Source organism: Hippoglossus hippoglossus, chromosome 24, assembly GCF_009819705.1.
Source record: "Hippoglossus hippoglossus isolate fHipHip1 chromosome 24, fHipHip1.pri, whole genome shotgun sequence".
NCBI classification, from domain to species: domain Eukaryota; kingdom Metazoa; phylum Chordata; class Actinopteri; order Pleuronectiformes; family Pleuronectidae; genus Hippoglossus; species Hippoglossus hippoglossus.
In genome coordinates this window covers 11,633,618-11,652,253 of record NC_047174.1, presented here as the reverse complement: position 1 = coordinate 11,652,253, position 18,636 = coordinate 11,633,618, and the positions used below count along the sequence as shown (strand labels likewise).

The window sequence follows — 18,636 nt, the reverse complement described above, 5'->3', positions numbered from 1 at the left end:
TTTCTTTTACGTGTTTGCAGAGAGAATGTTGTGCTCGACTTTATTCTGTCCTCACACAAAGAAGACATTTTAAATCCCGTACAAAAGAATAGGAATACATGTAGATGGCAGTAGTGCAGCGAGCGGAAAGGAAATCCACGAAGAAGAAGAAGAAGAAGAAGAAGAAGACGCACCGGAAGTGAGAGGAGCGGGAGATTGGAAAACGTAAACAAACTGGTCGCTGTCGTTCTCGTTTCTTTCGTTGAGATCATTTTTTTTTTTGCGAAAATGTTGAACAAGGCCCCGAAGCTGAAGAGTACGATCAAGACGAAGGCGAAGGGGAACGTGAACTTGAGGCCGGCGTCTGAAGCGATGGTACGAAAAACCAAAGCACGTTATTTCTGACTGTTCACGTTGTGTGTGGCTAACTTTTGCTTAAGCTAGCTGACCTCAAAAGTTTTATTTGTCATATGCAAGTGAAACACAGGGTGAACAGCGCAAGGAAACGTGTTGGACAAGAGGAAACCGCTCAGCTCAGCGTTGCAATAGTTAAACAAAAATAGAAGCAAGTTAAAAGTGCTACTATTAAAAAAAGTCAAACACAATATTATACAAAACATACAAGACTTAATACATTCGGTGAACCCTCAAAACCACGAGCCCTAAAGTTTCTGTCCACACCAGAACTCTCTGATCACTCCTGCAATAACTGCATTTATTTTACTGCACATCTTATATTCATATTTATTTATTTTTGTCATGTAACTTTGCAAACAACTACTGCAATTTTGCACGCTTGTCTCTTTAGTCGTCTTTTGTATTTGGTCTTTTGTTCTTCGCTCTATGTGCAATGCCCTTGATGTGCTGATATAACACAATCATTTCCCAATTTGGGATCAATAAAGTACATCTATCTATCTATCTATTCAAAGGTACAGTGTGATATTGGTTGTAAATGAAGTAACGACTTTACCTGTATGGAGTGTGTGTGAATAGTAATTGCATATGTGTTTGTATAGTTTATTGCACTGTGTGTGTATCAGTTCACATTTTTCCAAATAAAGTGCAAACAGGCAGGAGAAAGATGTGCCGAGGGCTGTTGGTCATGGGTTCACTGCAAGTACTGGAACCTCAAGCGTGTTTTCTCCTGTTTCCGCAGATTGAACTGATCACGCTGTTGTTCCTGAGCAGCCTGGCAGAGGAGGCCAAGGCCAACGCGTTTGAGGAAAAGTCTGCAACCATCAGAGCTCATCATGTGAAAGCAGTCTCCAAGGTCAGATCCGACACGACTCAGATCGATGCCTGTGTCTAACTTGTGTTAACATCACACTAACATGACATCTACAAATAGAACTGAATTAATTTTAAACGTTTTGTGATAAAGGATGCAGCTAATATTAGTAGATTATCACTGCTGCCTGTTTAATATTTACCCAGATGATTGTTTCGTCTATCAAATGCCAGACGGTGATGAACTGAGGCCAATCCCATGTTCTCATGATCCCATGTTATCTTATTTTGTCCCTTCAGTCCTCCAATGTCTCAAAATTCAGTTTATTGAATCTAAGGTTCAGTTAAACACCTTGATGTTAAATTCACTGCCAGAGAGGACCAGTGAAAGATTCACACTCGAGAGGCTAAAACCAATGATATTGTGCATTTCTGCTTAAAGAGGATTTAAGTGAGTTGTCAGTGGTTGTTCCTGTCAAGACGATTCCCTGATGCCTCTGTGTTGTAGCATTTAACAGACATTACAACACAAAGTACTGATCTCACGTTTTCGAATCCCTTTTTTTGGGATGGTTCATGGTTTGCATACATGTGAAACAAGAACATGATAAATGTGTGGAGCTTTTTTTCTGGCAATGCACAACATGAAAGATTCAAGAATTTGTTTATTGTCATTTTGTCTTGATGACGATAGACAGGCGTCAAACTTTCAGTAGCAGCTCCACATAATGTACATTTTCCAGCCGATGTCCAGTGGTTTTCACTCTCAGATATATTCCCTCCGCAGTGTAAAGTACATCACTGTGCTCAAAGGTTAATATCCCTCTATGCAAATTTAGATGCCCCCGATCAATATCTCTGTATTAAAGGTTGTAGTAATATAGTATTAGGCCTTTGACACTGGCCTTGATTTCACTGTGGCCTGACCTTTGGACTTTTCTCCTCCTCTTTTATTTTGTCATTTCACTTGAACCTTTTTCTTATTTATATTTAAAAAAAATTATACATATCGTATGATTTCTTGTTTCCTCTAACATACTTACATGTCTAACCAGCACATACTTTGCCCCTTTTTACCTGATCCTCTCCTACTTCTTTGTTTTATAGATGAGATTTAGCACTTAGTACTTACTTTACTTGAATCTCCCGTTGACTCTCAGTTGTAGTTCTCTTTAAATACAAGCACATGTCAAATTGGTATTAGTGGTTATAATTTATTTCATCAACATTTTGAACGGGAAGTAGATTTACAGAAATGTTTTCTTTTCTTTTTAGAAAATGCTGAAAAAAGCAAGAGGATGAAGACGGCACAAGTGCATCATTATAGTTTTATTTTAACATTGTCATGAATTGCAGCAGCAATATTTTTTGCTTTTTGTGATATATACTTAGTTTTCTTTTGAATCTTTTTTTTCTGCGTGTTTATATAATTCCTTGTGCAAGCAAATGGTCTGTATCTCTTTTCCTGCTTTGATAGTTTTATTAAATTCTTGTGGATCTTAAAATGCCTCATATTTTACACATCTGTAACTTGGAAAAAATATATAATAGTTTTCTTGTATGAACACATTCATGACTGCTGCCACTATCAGGTGGACTATTACACTAAGAAGCCATCATTTAGAAAACCTGTGTATATCCTAGATTGGATGTTTTGATCATATCTGAATAACTTGGAACCTAAATCAGACTTTTTTTTCAAAGATACTGAGTGTATAATCTTTGAACTCCAAGCTGTGGATGGTTAATCGTCCATTATCTCGTTTCATCTCCTGTCTCACTCCACCTACCCTCTGTCATGCCCACTCTGCATCCACTTCGCTCGGCCTCAGCCTCCTTCCACATTCCTCACCTCTTCACGCTGTACAGATTATCTACGAGCTCAGATGCTATCCTGTTCATTCCTTATCACTATCAGGTCCCTAACAGCGAGTCTTTTGTGATTTTTCAGGCATGTGAGCGGTGAAAAGGTCACAGTTCGGTTGTTAAGTTGCTCAATCATTGCACATAAAATTATACTTGGATGTCAACACATCCACCAGAACCTTGATGGCAGCTGTTGATCTCAAATATGTTTCTGGTTTATATTAGAGTGAACTCGCTATTTATTGACTTGTTCCAATCCAAGTACAGGATTTAACTTTTTAGAGACTTGATCGGTATAAACATAACAGATTAATACACTTAATTGGAACATGATTTTAGGGAAATGTCGATATGCGTTACTTTAGCAACTAACTGTATTATTCACTTGGCTTTCTCCCTCCTTTGCTTCATGTTCTCGTTCCCCTTCTCTCTTTTCGGCGGTTAAGACATTCCATGGACTCCGATGGTTATTTTCTTCAAGAATCTGATCTGGCCCCCCAGCGAGCGTAGCCTTGTCATGTTTATGTTTCCAGTCAGGTTGTGGGGATATTACTGGGTTTGTGGAGCCCCACCCTGCTGACCTTTGAACCCCCTGACACCTCTCGCTCTCTCTCTTGCAGTCTCTGCACGACTCACATGTTGTTATCACAGAGTCCTCTTAACATTTGATGATACAGCTACATATATTTTCAAATCTAAATCAAACTGTTGAAAATGTTTCCACTCAAATCAATAGGCGGGCCGGTTGTCCTCACCAGTGATCAGCTTGCTCTTGTTCTTGAGGGATTTGAGAAGCTTCTTTCTTTATCAAAATAAAGAAGCAGCCCGGCCTCGCCTCGCTCTGCCACTGCGAGCGTGTGCTTGTGTGCGAGCAGTGCACCTGTTGACAATTTAAGCCAGCCATCGCAGCCCCGGTCCAGCTCCTCTGTCTGTCTTTTTAGCTCCGTCTCTCTCTCTCGCCCTCTCTCTCTCGCATAAATCAGCTCCAGTGTAAAATCCCACTGCAAAGCTCCTGCTGATTCCTCATTTTCCAGACGTGCCGAGAAGGAAGCAAGCACGACAGTCCACTCTGGCAGAGATGTTATTATGATAAGTCGCTGTTCCTTCCTTAATGAGGAGCATATGCTTTCACAGGTTTCAAATGTGTCACTGATTCTGTTTATCCTTTCCTGTGGAGACAGCATCATATCACTTCCCAAACATTATCTAAGCTAATTTAGAAATAAACAATAAATTCAGCCTTTTTTAGCAAATCAGGGGACTTTTTGACAGTATGAGAAGTGACAGGCTCTGAAAAGATTGTGGACCAAAGCACAGATTGCAGAGGAAAATCAATGCCAGGAAAAGCCTTCTGCGCGAAGGGGAATTCTGGAGGGTTAAAATCTGTTTTGGAGAAGTGGAGGAAGAACCACAGAGTTCCCAAAACAGACGATAATACACACCGGGATGCCAAACAACAAATCACTGGAGGGCTGGAGCTTTCATCACATACCAGCACTTTTGTGGGAATCACCCGTCCTTCCTGACACCTCCACCTCTTGTTGAGACGTACTGTAGTCAAATCACCTTGTACTGTTCTAGCTTTCATTTCCAGAACACACGTCTTAATTGAAAACACGCAGTGCCCATTCGTGACAAATGTCAAGTTTAAAAAATCTGGGAATTGCAGTGGATGTTTCTGTTTTTAGTTTTTCCTCATTCAGTGACTTCATTCAGCCTGAAGAGACTTTGAGAAGTTGGTGTTGATGTTGCCATGATGTGCCGACAAAAACAGAGTCCTGTCATTTTGTTTTCACAGTCACACCATGTGTGCTATTAGATTTACCAGTGATTTAAAGAAGATGTTTGTGCAGTTAATGTTGTTATACATGAACTTTCTAAACATGCACAGTGAACCACCTGTTATCATGCCACTGGCAGGTTAACTTCTTATAGGCTTTTAGGGTTTGGCACTAAATAGGTCATTTTAAAGGCATTGTAATTGACAAAATAGTGATATTTAAACCATAGTCTGTATTATGTTGTTAAAACCAAGTGTAAACAAACCCTTCGAGCTGAAGACACAATTTCCGTTGCGTAGGATTCATTAAATATTGTCACACGTTTTAACACAATCTAAAAGATACTTTTAACTTGTTGAAAAGCCTTAAAATGACATACTTCTCTTAAAAAGCCCCATCTCTCTGTGGATTGTACGGATTTCCTCATCCTCAGTTGTACACGTGTTAAAATCCCAAAACCACTTTCTCATGTTAAATTCTGCACAGTGAAGGTCAAACATCCAAGTGAAGAAACGTTAAGCAAAACACATTTTTGAGTGGAGAGAGAAGGTTAACACGGAAAAGGAAGGTGTGTTTGTGGGTGGGTTGTGTGTGTGTGTGGGTGGGTGTGTGTGTGGGTGGGTGTGTGTGTGTGTGGGTGGGTGATCCAGAGACAAGCTCACAGCTACTTACCCAAACTTCACATCATCTCTGGGTTGCGACTGTCATATGATGGTTTCTCCTCTGTTTGCATTCTTCATGGCATTCTGCCAGCCTGAGTGATCGCATGGAATGCACATGGGGTTTTTTTCATCGGGAAAATATTTTTGCATTGGGCTGCTGCCTAACCCACACTGGAGTCTTCTACAGCTGAATGAAGCCGGAGATATTCAGTTTTTTTTTTAATCCAAATGTACATCATGGGATTTGGGATGTGAGGCGAGGTGTCATTGCAGACTGGATCAATGCTGTGCTGAAGGAAAATGCGGATACAGTTATTTTTCATTTGGATTCTGCACTTCATGGATCTTGCAAGAGGCGCAGACAACACAAAGATTCTGCGATACAGACGTAAGTATTCAAGCATGACTTGTCATTTCCACTTCTTCAATACTACTCTTTGATACGGCTCTTATTAAATGTGCCTTATCTTGCCACCTTTTTTCTCTTCGAAGATGGTAAAGAGTAGACAGTCACAACATGTGGAGACAAAACATGTGTTTTCAGGGAACAGTGTGGTCAGATTTCCATTTCTTTTTACCCACTTCCACACTTCAGATTTCCAAGCCAAGTTACCTTTGGAGTTTCACCCTGTAAATGAGGCACAAGGTTATTGCATAGAAGAAGGATATAAAACTCACTCAGTGTTATTCTAGTCATTCCTTCATGTCCTCATATGCTATAACAGGTAGCTCTTCAGTGGCCAGACTGTGTCCGGCAGGTTGTGCATCGTGCTCGGCCCTGAATGGCTGCCTGTCCTGTAAACCTCGCCTCTTCTTCCACTTGGAGCTGGATGGGATGAGGCAGAGGGGCACCTGTCTGTCCTCCTGCCCCCGGGGCCACTACGACAAGCGCTCGCCACACATTAACACATGCACCAGTAAGTACCCATGGATGCATGTCTGAGTGGTGGAAAGGGCTGTGATAGATGGTTTTGATGCTGATTAGTTTTGTACTGAACTTATTTAGAAGAGTTGAACTGTCTTAACTCACCTGGGTTAAAGCCCTGTGTGAAGTTTGAGATACCTTCAGTTTGTGCTAAGGAAAGGAAACTAAGAGATCCATCTTTTTTCCGCCCTGACACAGTGGTCACTGCTCTAACCGAGGTTCACTCCATTGCAGGGTGCCGAGAGGACTGCGCTTTCTGTTTCAGTGAAACCTTCTGCACTCGCTGTCATCCGGGCCACTTCCTGTTCCGAGGAAAATGTGGAAATAGCTGTCCGAATGGGCTGACGGCAAACACAGCCCTGCGAGAGTGCACAGGTGAGACACTGCCACTGTTGCATGTTATTCAATGTATCACCCAAATCTGTTTTTTTCCCATGATGTCAGGAAACTACAGCACATTGTATGATGTTTGTGTCCCTCTGTCTCCAGAGTGCCCTGTAGGCTGTGAGCTGTGTCTGAGGAGAAACGAGTGTGTGAGGTGTCAAGCTGATTTATACTTTCTCCACGGGCAGTGCCACCATAACTGCCCAAGTGGATCAGAGCCCGATGTACAGCTCATGGAGTGCATCCCTCAAGGTGAGAGTGTGGTCATCCATTTTCTATCTCCTCCCACCACTTAGTGTCGTATTAATCTTTGGTATCTCCTCTAGTACAATGTGGGGTTGGGGAATGGACAAAGTGGGGTCCGTGTATTCGGAAAAGGAGCCTGCGGGCCAATAGGAGGGGAGAGGAGACACGCACCCGACAACTTCCGCGGTCCCCGAGTCTCTACGGTGACCGCTGTCCACATGTGTCTGAGATCAGGAAGTGTGTCATCAAAAAGAGACCAAGTGGACTGTCATGAGTCGAGGCAGAGAATGTATCAATAATTTGTTAACATTGCAGAGATATTTACCTTTTTATTCCACATTTCTTTTTGGATGGAAATGTGAATATGGAATGTTATTGTCAACTGTAAAAATGTATAAGTAAAAATGCATTTTAGTGTGAGTTAACAAAAGGATGGATGGATTTGCTGATGTTCGTGCCATTGCAGTTATGTGCTTGAGTGATACCAGTGGTGGCCAGCTATGCTAAGCACATACTGATTGTCTGGTTTGACTTTGGCTCAGTTTATATTTTACTGCATTTTTTAACTCATGCTCACTGTTTTCTTGCTTGCAATAAAATGTTGTAGGAAATAATTGTGGGTCCTTAACTCTTCATGACTAAACTGGACTAGAATATCGACAAATACTCCAGTACAGGCCAAGAATACATGGGTGCATGTATAAATATAAAGACAAAATAAATATATAGAGAAATTGCACAAATCTCTAATATTTTTGGAAGGAGTCATTCGATTTTTGAGAATATGTATGTGGGTGTACATAAACATAATGCAAATAAATTGGTGAGATGACTTCAAGACTTTATTTGTCATGTGCACAACAAATACATCAGTCGCTGGCAATGGAATTCTTGGGTCACAGGCTTCCTCTGACCATGCTCAAAAAAATGTAGAAAGAAAAACACACAAGCCAAAAAAAAAATATATATATATATATATAATACAATACAAAAAATAAAACAAATAAAGCTAAAGTCATCAAATAAAATCTACACTTAAAATACAAATTATGAACTATAATAAAATATATTCCTGAGTAGAGTGAATGAATGAGAATGGAAGTAATACTGATTAGTGGTAGTGCGAATATTAGAAGATGCACATAGAATGAATGAGGAATGAAGTTATATATTACTAATACAGTTCATTACATCCATTTGGGTCTAAGAGTCTGAGAAGCTTCATCCTTTTAACGTTTTCACTTTTCACAAACTAGTGAAACTTGCTTCTCCGTCATTGAGCGTCCATCATCGCTGTAATATTTTAGATCTACAGAACATGTGGATGGGCACTGTGAACAGGAGTGAGGCTCATCCAGGCGCACTGAGATCAGCTGGGCTCGGCCATAACTGAGGATTTGATCTCCAGCAGCGACGCAGTCAGTCACAACTTGGCGGACACAACTCTGGATCTAAATATAAATGCAGCTTTCTAAATCCCTCCGGCTGCACTTCAGCTAAGACTGCTTCTCGAAGGTAACACGTGCTCATGTGTCTGTGTTAGCGGGGAGATTAGCATAGCCAGGAAACGCGCCGACAGCTAACAGGCTAGCTAAACATGCTAGTGCCAGACTGTAGGTGTTGTTAGCTTATCGTGAGGTGAATGCTCGACCTTCGCTGTGAAGTATGTTAGCTCTAATGTTACCTCACAACAAGCAGAGCAGCTTCTAGCATCAATATATGGCATGCGAATTTAAATAACAGCTATAGCACCTAGTAAGGTAGCTAGTCAGCTAACGTTAGCTTAGCAATAAGCCAGCTGCGTGGCTATCATTAACTCTGTCAAACTTAGAGGGGGTTATTATGATGGTATTTTCTGGACCCAATTGTTTGTTTATGTCCGATACTTGATCCTGACTCGAGTCATTTGTAACTCTGATGTAAATAGTGCTAATGGATGTTAGCATAAACACGATGTAGTTCTCTATGTGTGCACATGAGGGCGTTTCCCGAAACTGTCAACAGAGCAGCGCATGTCCAGTGGGATCAGGGCCAGAGACATTCTCGTGTTTATTGACACTCTGTTTAATATGTTCAACAGCACAGCAGCAAATCGGACGGGTTGTGACAGTTGTGTTTCTCTGCTGCATGGCAGGCTGTGAAGAGATGGACCGCCCAGTGAACGTCCAGGCTCCTACCAAGCTTATAGAGGAAGTGGGAGACACTTGTGCCACTGACTCCTCCACCACCACCAACCCGGAGTGCGCCATCTGCCTTCAGAGCTGCGTCCACCCTGTACGCCTCCCCTGCTGCCACGTCTTCTGCTTCCTGTGTGTGAAAGGCGCCTCCTGGCACAGCAAGCGTTGTGCTCTCTGCCGACAGGAAGTGCCAGAGGACTTCCTGGAGCGGCCAGTTCTCCTCTCGCCTGAAGAACTGAAGGCGGCAGCTGCAGGGGTGAGCCGAAGTGGCGGCACAGGGGGCGGTTCCCGTGGAGACTCTGCATGGTACTATGAAGGGCGCAACGGCTGGTGGCAGTATGATGAGAGGACCACCCGCGAGCTGGAGGAGGCCTTTTCCAGGGGCAAGAAGAGCACAGAGATGCTGATTGCAGGGTTTCTTTATGTGGCCGACCTGGAGAACATGGTCCAGTATCGCCGCAATGAGCATGGCCGCAGGCGCAAGATAAAGCGGGACGCTGTAGATATCCCCAAGAAGGGCGTGGCAGGACTGAGGTTAGACCCTGATCCTCCAACCACCCCTGCTTCACCCATTGTCCCGCCAGCTGCAATAGAACGCGTCAGCTCAGCTGATGGATCAGACACTGCAGGACAATCACAGCCTCCATCATTTGGCATTTTGTCTCTCCCCCCTGTTAGACCTCCGACACTCCTGGGGCGCCACCTCACAAGTCCTTTCTCTCCCTCACTCTCAGCCATTGAAGACTCTCTCTCCCAGCTCCTAATTAGCCAGCCAGAGGAGGAAGAGGTGGAAGGAGACGATGAGCTCCAGACATATGAGTATGCATCTGGCAACAGTGAGAGTGACGAAGAAACAGAGAGCGAGAGAGGGAGAGCAGCTTCGGTTCCACGGAGAAGACTTAGACAAAGACCGCTAAGAGAGGACCAGCCAGCCAGAATGCCTCCCCGGGGCGGACCCTCCAACTCCGCACCCAGTCTCCGCTCACGTAGTCCTGATGGACAGTGCACTGTGACCGAGGTGTGACTGCAACTGAACAATGGTGTCTGTCTTCCGGATAACAGACCTTAAACTCATCAGTTTAGCAAAAAAAAACGTTTGAAATCTATTATGCATCTTTTAAAGGTCCCTTGAAATGAAAAATCCATCATTGTAGTAGTGTTTCTGTCATTTGAGCCGTTTTCAGACATGATCTCCGGGTAAAAACCAGAGAATTGATTACGGAGTTTACTCAGTTTGCCTTTCACACATGTGCAACACAGACATGTTCACAACAGCAACAAATCCACCAACTGCACAGTCCACAGTGCATGTCTGAACACCCCCCCCCCCCATGGATCATGTGCCAAATGGGATCTTTAAAATACAGTTCAACCCAAGTTTTTATAAAAATATTCTTGAAAACTCTCCATCCAGTTGATTTATAATCTTAGTTTTGTCAGCCTTCCTTTTCTTCCCCACCTACAGGTCTGTAAAAGTAACTTGCAGCAGCAAAGACGTGGGTCACAGATGTGTACTAATATTTAAGTACTTAACATATGACAAACCCGTGGTCATCTTTGTCATGCTCCAAAAACAGTTACTCTATTACAGCCATTTCATTGGACCTTTAACACAACATTTCACTTTTTTGTTTAAGATTTCAAAAACTAGTTTTGGGCAGCGCTCTGATATATATAGAGATGTCAGGCATCACTCTGCAACAGTCTTGTTAACAGGCTAAAAGGGCTGTGAGAAACTCTATCACCTTTTTGACGGGTGTCAAAACAAACTACCATCCGTCACTGCGTTAATATCAGTGTGTGACAGCGCAATACAACAAAACTAGTCCCTCTGTGTTCTCTGTTCTTTTGACCTCCTGTTTGATTTTCTTTTTGGAGTGATACTATAAGAGTTTCACTGTAGCACCTTATGTACCAATTGCAGATGGTATAACAGATTTCCTGCTTTGCTGATTTTGGTTTGTTGAAGTAATGAAGTTTTAATTAGGATCCAATGATTAACTATTTAAACTGGAATTTGTGTGTGTGTGTGTTTGTCTTTGTGTTCTCTTTTAGTGTAAAAGTATTGTTTGAATAGTAACTTGTGTTTTCTGTTGGTGTGACTGGTGTTGGGTGCTCAAAGGCTACTGGCAGAACCACTGGAAATATTCAGCTATATATATATATATATATATATATATGTAGAGTGACACATTTGGATCTCTATGTCTCGTCGCAGTACTCTCGATAGGGCCACTATCAACGCACTGACACTGACATGTACTTTGGAAGAGCTCGAGCTGTCCTCACACGCTCTGTTTTCTTCTCCTTCTGCTCCAGCTGCTATTATTTTAACTGTGAACTCGTCATAGTCGGTGTCTTACTGTCTGAATTACCTTAAATGGTCTTCTGTCTGTGTGCTGTTGCCCCTGTGGTGTTTTTGTCAGCCTATTAAAAGTGTTATGATTTGAAAACGCAAATTGTCTGTTTGTTTAAATTGAGGAATACACAGTGGATTGTGTTACAATGTGGGTTGAGATTTCAGTCTAAATGCAGTGTTCCTTAAGAGTCCACAGGATGGCGCTGTTGCACCAATTGAGTAGCCCTGTTTGAGACCACTGCAAACAAACAAACAGGCTGTGTTCTTAATAGTAAGACATGGCATTTGTGTGGACACAGTACATAAGAATAAATGTTTAAAGTTAAATATATACTGCTATAATTCCCCTTTGTTAATTTAAGAAAAGGTTTTTGCCGAAAGATTTGCAAGAACCTCTATCAAAATGTCAAAAAAATATTTTTTTATAATTACCTTTGACTGATAATTCCCTTCTATCTGCAGTTGTAGATGATTCAACACAAAGAAATGTGAAATCTATTGAACTTCAATGACAACTAAGAGTCAAAAGGGATGTTTATGGTTTTGAGACTTGACAATCGTTTGTTTTACACTAATTTACTACTAATTTACTATACAATCCTGTATATGCCATCATTCTATTTTTTACGTTCGATCGTACTATTGAATATTCATGTTAACTAAAGAAGATCCTTACAGACCGTTCGAAACAAATGTCTTGGGTGTGACATCCGAAACTGAATTAGAGAGCCAGTGTCTTCTTTATTCTACATTAAATTGTTTTAACTAACTAATGCAGTTTTGTAGACATGTACAGAGAAACCAGTTAATTCTCTAAACTAATTTATCTTTCAACAACATGAGCACTAACTTTTTTACTCACCCCGTCTTTCATAAAGCTGTGCATATTCTTACTGCGTTCTGGTTTATCTTATTCAACAGTGAGGGACTGTGGGACTTTGGCCACTTGCTACACACTGACTGGTGCAGATTAAAATATACTGGTTTGTGTAATACTGAGATGTTGCTCAAAACAAGATGACTTCCACCAATGCAGCTGAGCAGCAGCGCTTGCCAGCTAAAGAAAACCACAGGCTCCTTGTGTGTAATCTCACCGTGACTTGAATTAGAAACAAGGTTTAATGAGCCAGACTTTGGTCGGTTTCTTTACAGAGCGTCAATAGAGCTGTGCACACTGTAACTTCAACGATCAGGCTGCCTACGTAAATGTTGACTGCCAAAAGATGTGTCTCTGCTTTTGAATACTTTTGGAATACTTATAATCTTTGAAATATATAAACTGCATATATACAGAATATGCCTCCTCACCAGTGACAGCTGTAGCTAGAAGCATTATGTTTTCAGTTTGTTGGCTTCATTAACGCAAAATCTCAGGAACATCTTGTAAGAATCCCTGCAATTTTGGCAGAAATGTTTACTTGGACTCAAAGAAGAAATTAGTCACCGATCTCATAAAACAAGATTTGTGGCATCTTGAACGTGCTGTCTCAAGATTGCTTTGAAGACAATTTTGGTGCAAAAGTTCACATTAATTTGTGAAAAGAACGGCACTTAATAGAGCTCATACCTCCGTCGAGGCCAAACAATCCTACACAGGAGTGTCAAGGCCTCTTTCCCAGGCCGAGTCCCCATCCCTCTAATTTGATGGAGATCAGTTTATTAATTTGCTTGCTAACAAATAAAGATACTTTGCTGCTTGGTGGAGACATACAACTACGAGGCGGTAATTCTACTTAAAGATGATTTAATTACTCTACATTTATTTTCCACGATTTGTTCACATTATTTCATCTCACCTCTTGTGCACCAGTCAAAGCATCATGTGTTTGCTTTTCCTGTTAGGAAATTCAGCAGCAGTGCTTTGCATGCTGGACTTGGTACAGATATATCAGTAATATGCATGACCTTAACTGGCCTGCTATACACCCTGATGGACAGATTTCTATGCCATGGAAACAGGGACTGTATTTAGATTGAATAAATATGTATAGGGCAGCATTTCGTGAGAGACGCACAGGGACATGAGACGTGTGGTGACAGTGTGAAGAAGAGCAGATATTGCAGATTAGATGCTGTTGACGAAGGACCAATGACACTGATTCTTTAGGTTAAAAGTGGAGAGAACATGCGTGTGCATGATTCAGAGGCCATGAGTACTTGTGGGTCCTGGCATCCACTATATGATAGGGGCCAGACATAGTTTCCCTGCTGAACAGACAGACAGGCAGACAGCTCTTCTATACGTTTTCAAACGCATAGCTTCGCTTTAACTCTCTCATACGTGGTCAAATGCCTGATGCGGCTCAACTCTTCACACTACAGAAAATACACACGCTGTCTACAATCCCTCCACAAATAGTCCTGTCGTACCCACGTCTCTCTCCACCCCGAGGTCCACAGTAGAGCGTTGTTGTGCAGATTATGTTTGACCTTGTTATTGTTGGGCTAGGTCGACTGGTGGTCAGCCTCAAGTATATGTTTACTTACAAAACTGCAATTTTAAAAGGGCTCGATTAAAAAAAAAAGTGCAGTGACATATATGTAAAACAGTGCAGTTGCTGTATTGATATTAAAAACTAAAACGGAAGAATTGAGGTTATAACCAGCTGTGCATGCTGTGCGCACTATGTCATTTCTAATCATAATGCTGAGCTTCACAGACAGGGTATCTCACTCATACAGGAGCCAGGAATGACCTCACTCCTATCGTAACCATCGTCGACCATTAGAGCCTATCAGGTGTCACACCTCTCTAGTCCAGCTGCTACTGCACCGTTCATAAAAGCGAGGCGCCACGTCATTAACTTGATGACTAAAATCATAAAGTTGATATTGTGGGTATTCTCCGTTTCTAATCGCAGTATCGTGTGACTGCACAGTGTGTAGAAAATGGAACAGGAAGCGACCACTTTATTCCTGAGCTATTAGTTCAGTGTTCTTACATGCATGGAGAAAACTGTTCAGCAGGAACCTCAGAGCTGTCGGCACTGTATCAGATACAGATACATCATACATCATGTATCTGACACACGTGTCTGGCTTTTGGGTGGGTCATTCTTGCATGTGTCATTTTCCATGAAATTAGGTTATGGGGAATGATTTACTGTTGCTATGTTGAAATTATGTGTTTCATAATTTTGAGAATTTGAATAAGTGGTGGATATGAATGCATGCACTGGTAATTTTTAAATATTAAGGATACTGTATGAGAGGGGACTATATGTGCTAAGAAATATTATTATATTATTATAATTCTATAACACAGTTGTGCAAATGACAGCAGGCAAGGTGGCATCATTGATCCACATGATGAGAAGTCTAGCATTGAAATTTCCTTTTGGTGGGCGCAGTTTTTAAACTTTGAACAGAGCGGGGCACTGTTAGCCATTGTGCTAAGCTAAGCTAATCACCTATCAGCTCACTTCATTTTTAACTCTGCCAGGGTCAAGTTTTCCTCTCAGTTTGTATGTTAGTTAATTTGTTTATTAGCAGGATTCCGCAAAAACTACTCACCAGATATCCAGAAAAATTGACATAATTGGCATAATATGTGTCAGGGAAGAACCCATATTATTTTGGTACAGATCCAGATCAGAGGGCGGAGGATTTTTTTTCACTTTATTAAACATTGTGTGATTGGGCGTTTTGCAACATTTTCTTTGTTTTCTCAGAGAATAACTAAAATTCAGGCCGGTTTAGGGCACTTATGTTTATGAGTGTGTGTAATTTGGTGCAGCGCAAACAAAAACACGGCTCGAGGGAATTTAAATATGGTTTCTTAAGTGGATTGTAAAGACATCAAAGCACAACCTTCTCAGCAAAGCAAGACGTCAACACCAATCTGCAACAATATCTGAAGATGAAAAGCACTCTTCTGTAAAGACCGTAATCTGAGCATAAGAGTATTTTAATCACTTTAAAGACGTGATGACAACAGCTTTCAGAACTTAATCCTTCTTCACAGAGACATGAAAGTGGAACCTTAACCCAGGTTCTCATTCCAGCCTGTAGATCCCTCCTGTATAGTGGAGCTACTATAGAAACTATTTATAATTGTAGAACTGGTGTATGTTGTTATCCCAGCCTGCCACAGTGAAAGCAACCTGTTTAATCCAGCTTCAATTTACCTTTAATTGGATATCTTAAGTGTTTTGAGTCCACAAAACACTTAAAGTTGCTCCTGTGGTGTCATCCAATTGCCAGTAAGCCCCGACATTTGACTCGAAACAGCGTTATTTACATCATGTTTTTAGCCTAAATGTCCGTGATGCTAATGCACATCCCGCGCGTAGCCTTGGGCAAGAGCGTGTGTGCAGTGTGTACTGAACGGCAACGAGGAGGATATCAGAGGACATTTAGGTATGAGACCACAGGATCAGTCTCCTGGTTCACCTCTTTGGTTCAGACATCTTATTAGCCCTTCAGTTTGGTACAAACATTCCTGACACCCAGAGGATGAACTGCAAGGATTCTGAGGATCCTCTCACTTTTTGTCTAGCGCCATCATCAGGACATAATTAGATATGCTATGGTTCAGCCTCCGCTATGCTTTATTTTTAATAATTTATGTTAGCACGCTAACACTACACTAGTGAGCATGGTAGAAATTACTGCACGCCAGCCTGCTCGTGTTAGCATTGTAGCCGCCACCATGACTGTCGACTCTTTTAGCCTTGTTGTTGAATGCAACGTTATTCCTCTAAGCTGTGTGTGTGTGGGCCACGGGCCAATGGGTCTGTCACGGTGTCGCTCCCAGCTGACTGCTCCGCTGAATCCAAATTCAAATTGGTCATTCGTCGCAAGATAAATAGACCACTATAGTCACCTCTGCCGGGCAACACCAGCTAATCTCACGAGAAACACCCCTCGCTTGTTTTGAAAGGGGAGCCTCACGGGTTGTCTTTCAAAGGGGAAATATTTGGGCCCCATTCTATTTTAATGGAGAGGTCTGGAATTCTCAAGAACCCTTTAGGGTTGTCCCGGCTGTCCTTGATGGTCCTATCTCTTGTACCGCCACACTCATCGTCCGGCATCTGAGCTGGCCATTTCAATGGACGAACGCAGACACACTGACAGTTCAAACAGGTGGGGGAAGACAGAGCCGGATTTTGACCTTGTGACACTGCCTCCAGTCAAACAGATGGGGACGTTTTGTACTCTGTGTATAAAGTGGGTGAAAAACGGAGGTGTGGAGTGCTGGGATTTAAAAGTACACACTGGGTGGGCGACAGTTGAAATTAATATTTGAAGCTGTCAAAACTCTCAGGCGATGAACAACAGCTTGGAAATCGTTAAAATGTTATTGATACAGGTGTTTAACGGTAGGATCAGCAGCTGCTGATTTGACAGGAAGCTAACTTTCCTAAACTTATTTCAAATGTTACATATCATGTGACATCTAAGACAGGACACGATTGTCGTTGTTCCTTTAGTTGTTCTTTGTCTGCATCCAAGTTGTGTCCTAAGCTGTTCCAAGAACATTTAACACCAACAGATCATGACAGGTGTCCGTCTTTCCAGCTTGTTTATTAAACCGTGCACTCACATGTCCGGTGCAGGTGGATGCCAACGGGGGGGGGGCATCCTTTTAAAGAAGAAGAAAAATGCAAACACTGTAGAACTCGACACGAAACGAACACGAACATGCATGATGTCTGAGACATGCAAACGTCTTCGGTGTGTTAAGTTTAACAAGAGAAATGGTTTGTACGTAATGCAAAGGGGAGGCCTGACAGACGCCTGTAAACAGCTCGGTTTCAGGTCGTTTGCTCCCTTTTATGTTTAACCTTTTGAACAGGGTGGTCCTGCACTCCTCTATCCACAGTTTTACGACACACACTCACATACGCACACATACGAGTGGTTGTTAACTATCTATTTTCAGTCTGTCGCAGTAGCAACTGACACATGCTGAGGATTTCAGCGCGGACCTCCGAGCACGGCTCCAATGAATGGGAGGCTTGTCCAGGCAGAGAAGCAGCAGCACAGGGGCAGAGGGCAGAGGGCACAGGGCAGGGGACAGGTGTGTGTGGGTGAGAATAGGCATGAAGGAGCGTGAGATTCACACGCGCCTCAGACGGCAGAGAAGACGTTATGTCAGCCGCCAGAGGCTCGTTCAGACAAATGTAACAGTCATTTTCACACATGTATAGAAGAGACAGGATATCCAGTCTGCCTAGTAACTAGGGCAGAGAGTCTGTCTGTGCCTGTGAACTTTCAATATTCAGAGCTAAATAAAGCCAGCTGGGACCTATATCCAGATGTATGATATCATGCCTTAGAAAAAAGTTATTGTATTGGGCATTGATAAGATAATACTCATCACATAATGTACTTAAAAAATACTGTTTTCATTCACATAAACACAAAGTATCTTGCCCCTCCAGTGTAGTAACATTAATATATTTTATTAATTTCTTATTTTATATTTTATATTTATAAGTATTAGTTATATCAAAAGTAAAACTTAAAAATGTTTATGTTTTTTGAAAAGTTCTAATTAAAAACACACCTAGCTACAGAAGCCTATAAAGAACATTTTTGCAATGACTTATTTTATAACGTTACCGTAATCACAAGTTGATTATCTCAAGAAGTATCTAAGGTGTAACAGACTTGCTTTCACATGGTAACTGGTCTTATCCGAGGATATTACATGTTCTATCGATTTTGTCTTGTTTTGGACTAAACTCAGAAAACCCAAAGTGATGTAGCAGATCAGTCAGATCACCTCAGTCTTACAACAAACTTCTCCCAAATATTAATTAATGTGAAGCAAAATAAATGTGTATGGTAGCTCTTATACGAAGTCCCCTTGTAATGCTGCATTCACGTCATATCATTTAAAGGTTCATTACAAGCCTCACATCAGCCTGACCTATTCAAGAGGGAGACATCCGTCAGTTTTTCCACAATTTCGAGCGAACAATATGAAGTTGGAAAAAGGAGTGTTTTTCTTTTTCTTGCAAATTCTGTCACCGCCTCCTGACAAAAAAACTGATTTAGATTTATATGTTTGAATATCAAT

General features: G+C 41.7%; 3 protein-coding genes across 5 annotated transcripts; all 3 read left to right on the top strand.

Moving 5' to 3' along the window:
• The first annotated feature begins 156 nt into the window (after positions 1–156).
• cenpw (centromere protein W) lies at positions 157–2,735 on the top strand. Of its 2 annotated transcripts, none has more exons than XM_034580949.1 (3): positions 157–354; positions 1,139–1,252; positions 2,488–2,735. In XM_034580949.1, exons 1-3 carry the CDS (start codon positions 268–270, stop codon positions 2,509–2,511), a joined length of 225 nt encoding a protein of 74 aa, XP_034436840.1. In that variant the 5' UTR covers positions 157–267; the 3' UTR covers positions 2,512–2,735. The 2 variants fall into 2 exon arrangements, with proteins under 2 accessions (XP_034436840.1, XP_034436839.1); XM_034580948.1 differs by having other exon boundaries at positions 163–354; positions 2,485–2,549.
• A 2,725-nt stretch (positions 2,736–5,460) lies between these two features.
• Positions 5,461–7,870, top strand: LOC117758906 (R-spondin-3-like). The gene is made up of 5 exons (XM_034580951.1): positions 5,461–5,906; positions 6,244–6,435; positions 6,678–6,818; positions 6,933–7,079; positions 7,154–7,870. Exons 1-5 carry the CDS (start codon positions 5,819–5,821, stop codon positions 7,345–7,347), a joined length of 762 nt encoding a protein of 253 aa, XP_034436842.1. The 5' UTR covers positions 5,461–5,818; the 3' UTR covers positions 7,348–7,870.
• A 529-nt stretch (positions 7,871–8,399) lies between these two features.
• Positions 8,400–11,704, top strand: LOC117758886 (E3 ubiquitin-protein ligase rnf146-like). Of its 2 annotated transcripts, none has more exons than XM_034580913.1 (2): positions 8,400–8,588; positions 9,208–11,704. In XM_034580913.1, exon 2 carries the CDS (start codon positions 9,219–9,221, stop codon positions 10,272–10,274), a length of 1,056 nt encoding a protein of 351 aa, XP_034436804.1. In that variant the 5' UTR covers positions 8,400–8,588; positions 9,208–9,218; the 3' UTR covers positions 10,275–11,704. The 2 variants fall into 2 exon arrangements, with proteins under 2 accessions (XP_034436804.1, XP_034436805.1); XM_034580914.1 differs by having other exon boundaries at positions 9,154–11,704.
• The last annotated feature ends 6,932 nt before the right edge of the window (positions 11,705–18,636 follow it).

Coding starts and splice junctions, on each gene's coding strand:
- cenpw (XM_034580948.1), top strand. CDS start 268: ATGTTGAACAAGGCCCCGAAGCTGAAGAGTACGATCAAGACGAAGGCG. Junction 355..1,138: donor GGCCGGCGTCTGAAGCGATG/GTACGAAAAACC, acceptor CTGTTTCCGCAG/ATTGAACTGATCACGCTGTT. Junction 1,253..2,484: donor ATGTGAAAGCAGTCTCCAAG/GTCAGATCCGAC, acceptor TTTTCTTTTTAG/AAAATGCTGAAAAAAGCAAG.
- LOC117758886 (XM_034580914.1), top strand. CDS start 9,201: ATGGCAGGCTGTGAAGAGATGGACCGCCCAGTGAACGTCCAGGCTCCT.
- LOC117758906 (XM_034580951.1), top strand. CDS start 5,819: ATGCGGATACAGTTATTTTTCATTTGGATTCTGCACTTCATGGATCTT. Junction 6,436..6,677: donor ACACATTAACACATGCACCA/GTAAGTACCCAT, acceptor ACTCCATTGCAG/GGTGCCGAGAGGACTGCGCT. Junction 7,080..7,153: donor CATGGAGTGCATCCCTCAAG/GTGAGAGTGTGG, acceptor TATCTCCTCTAG/TACAATGTGGGGTTGGGGAA.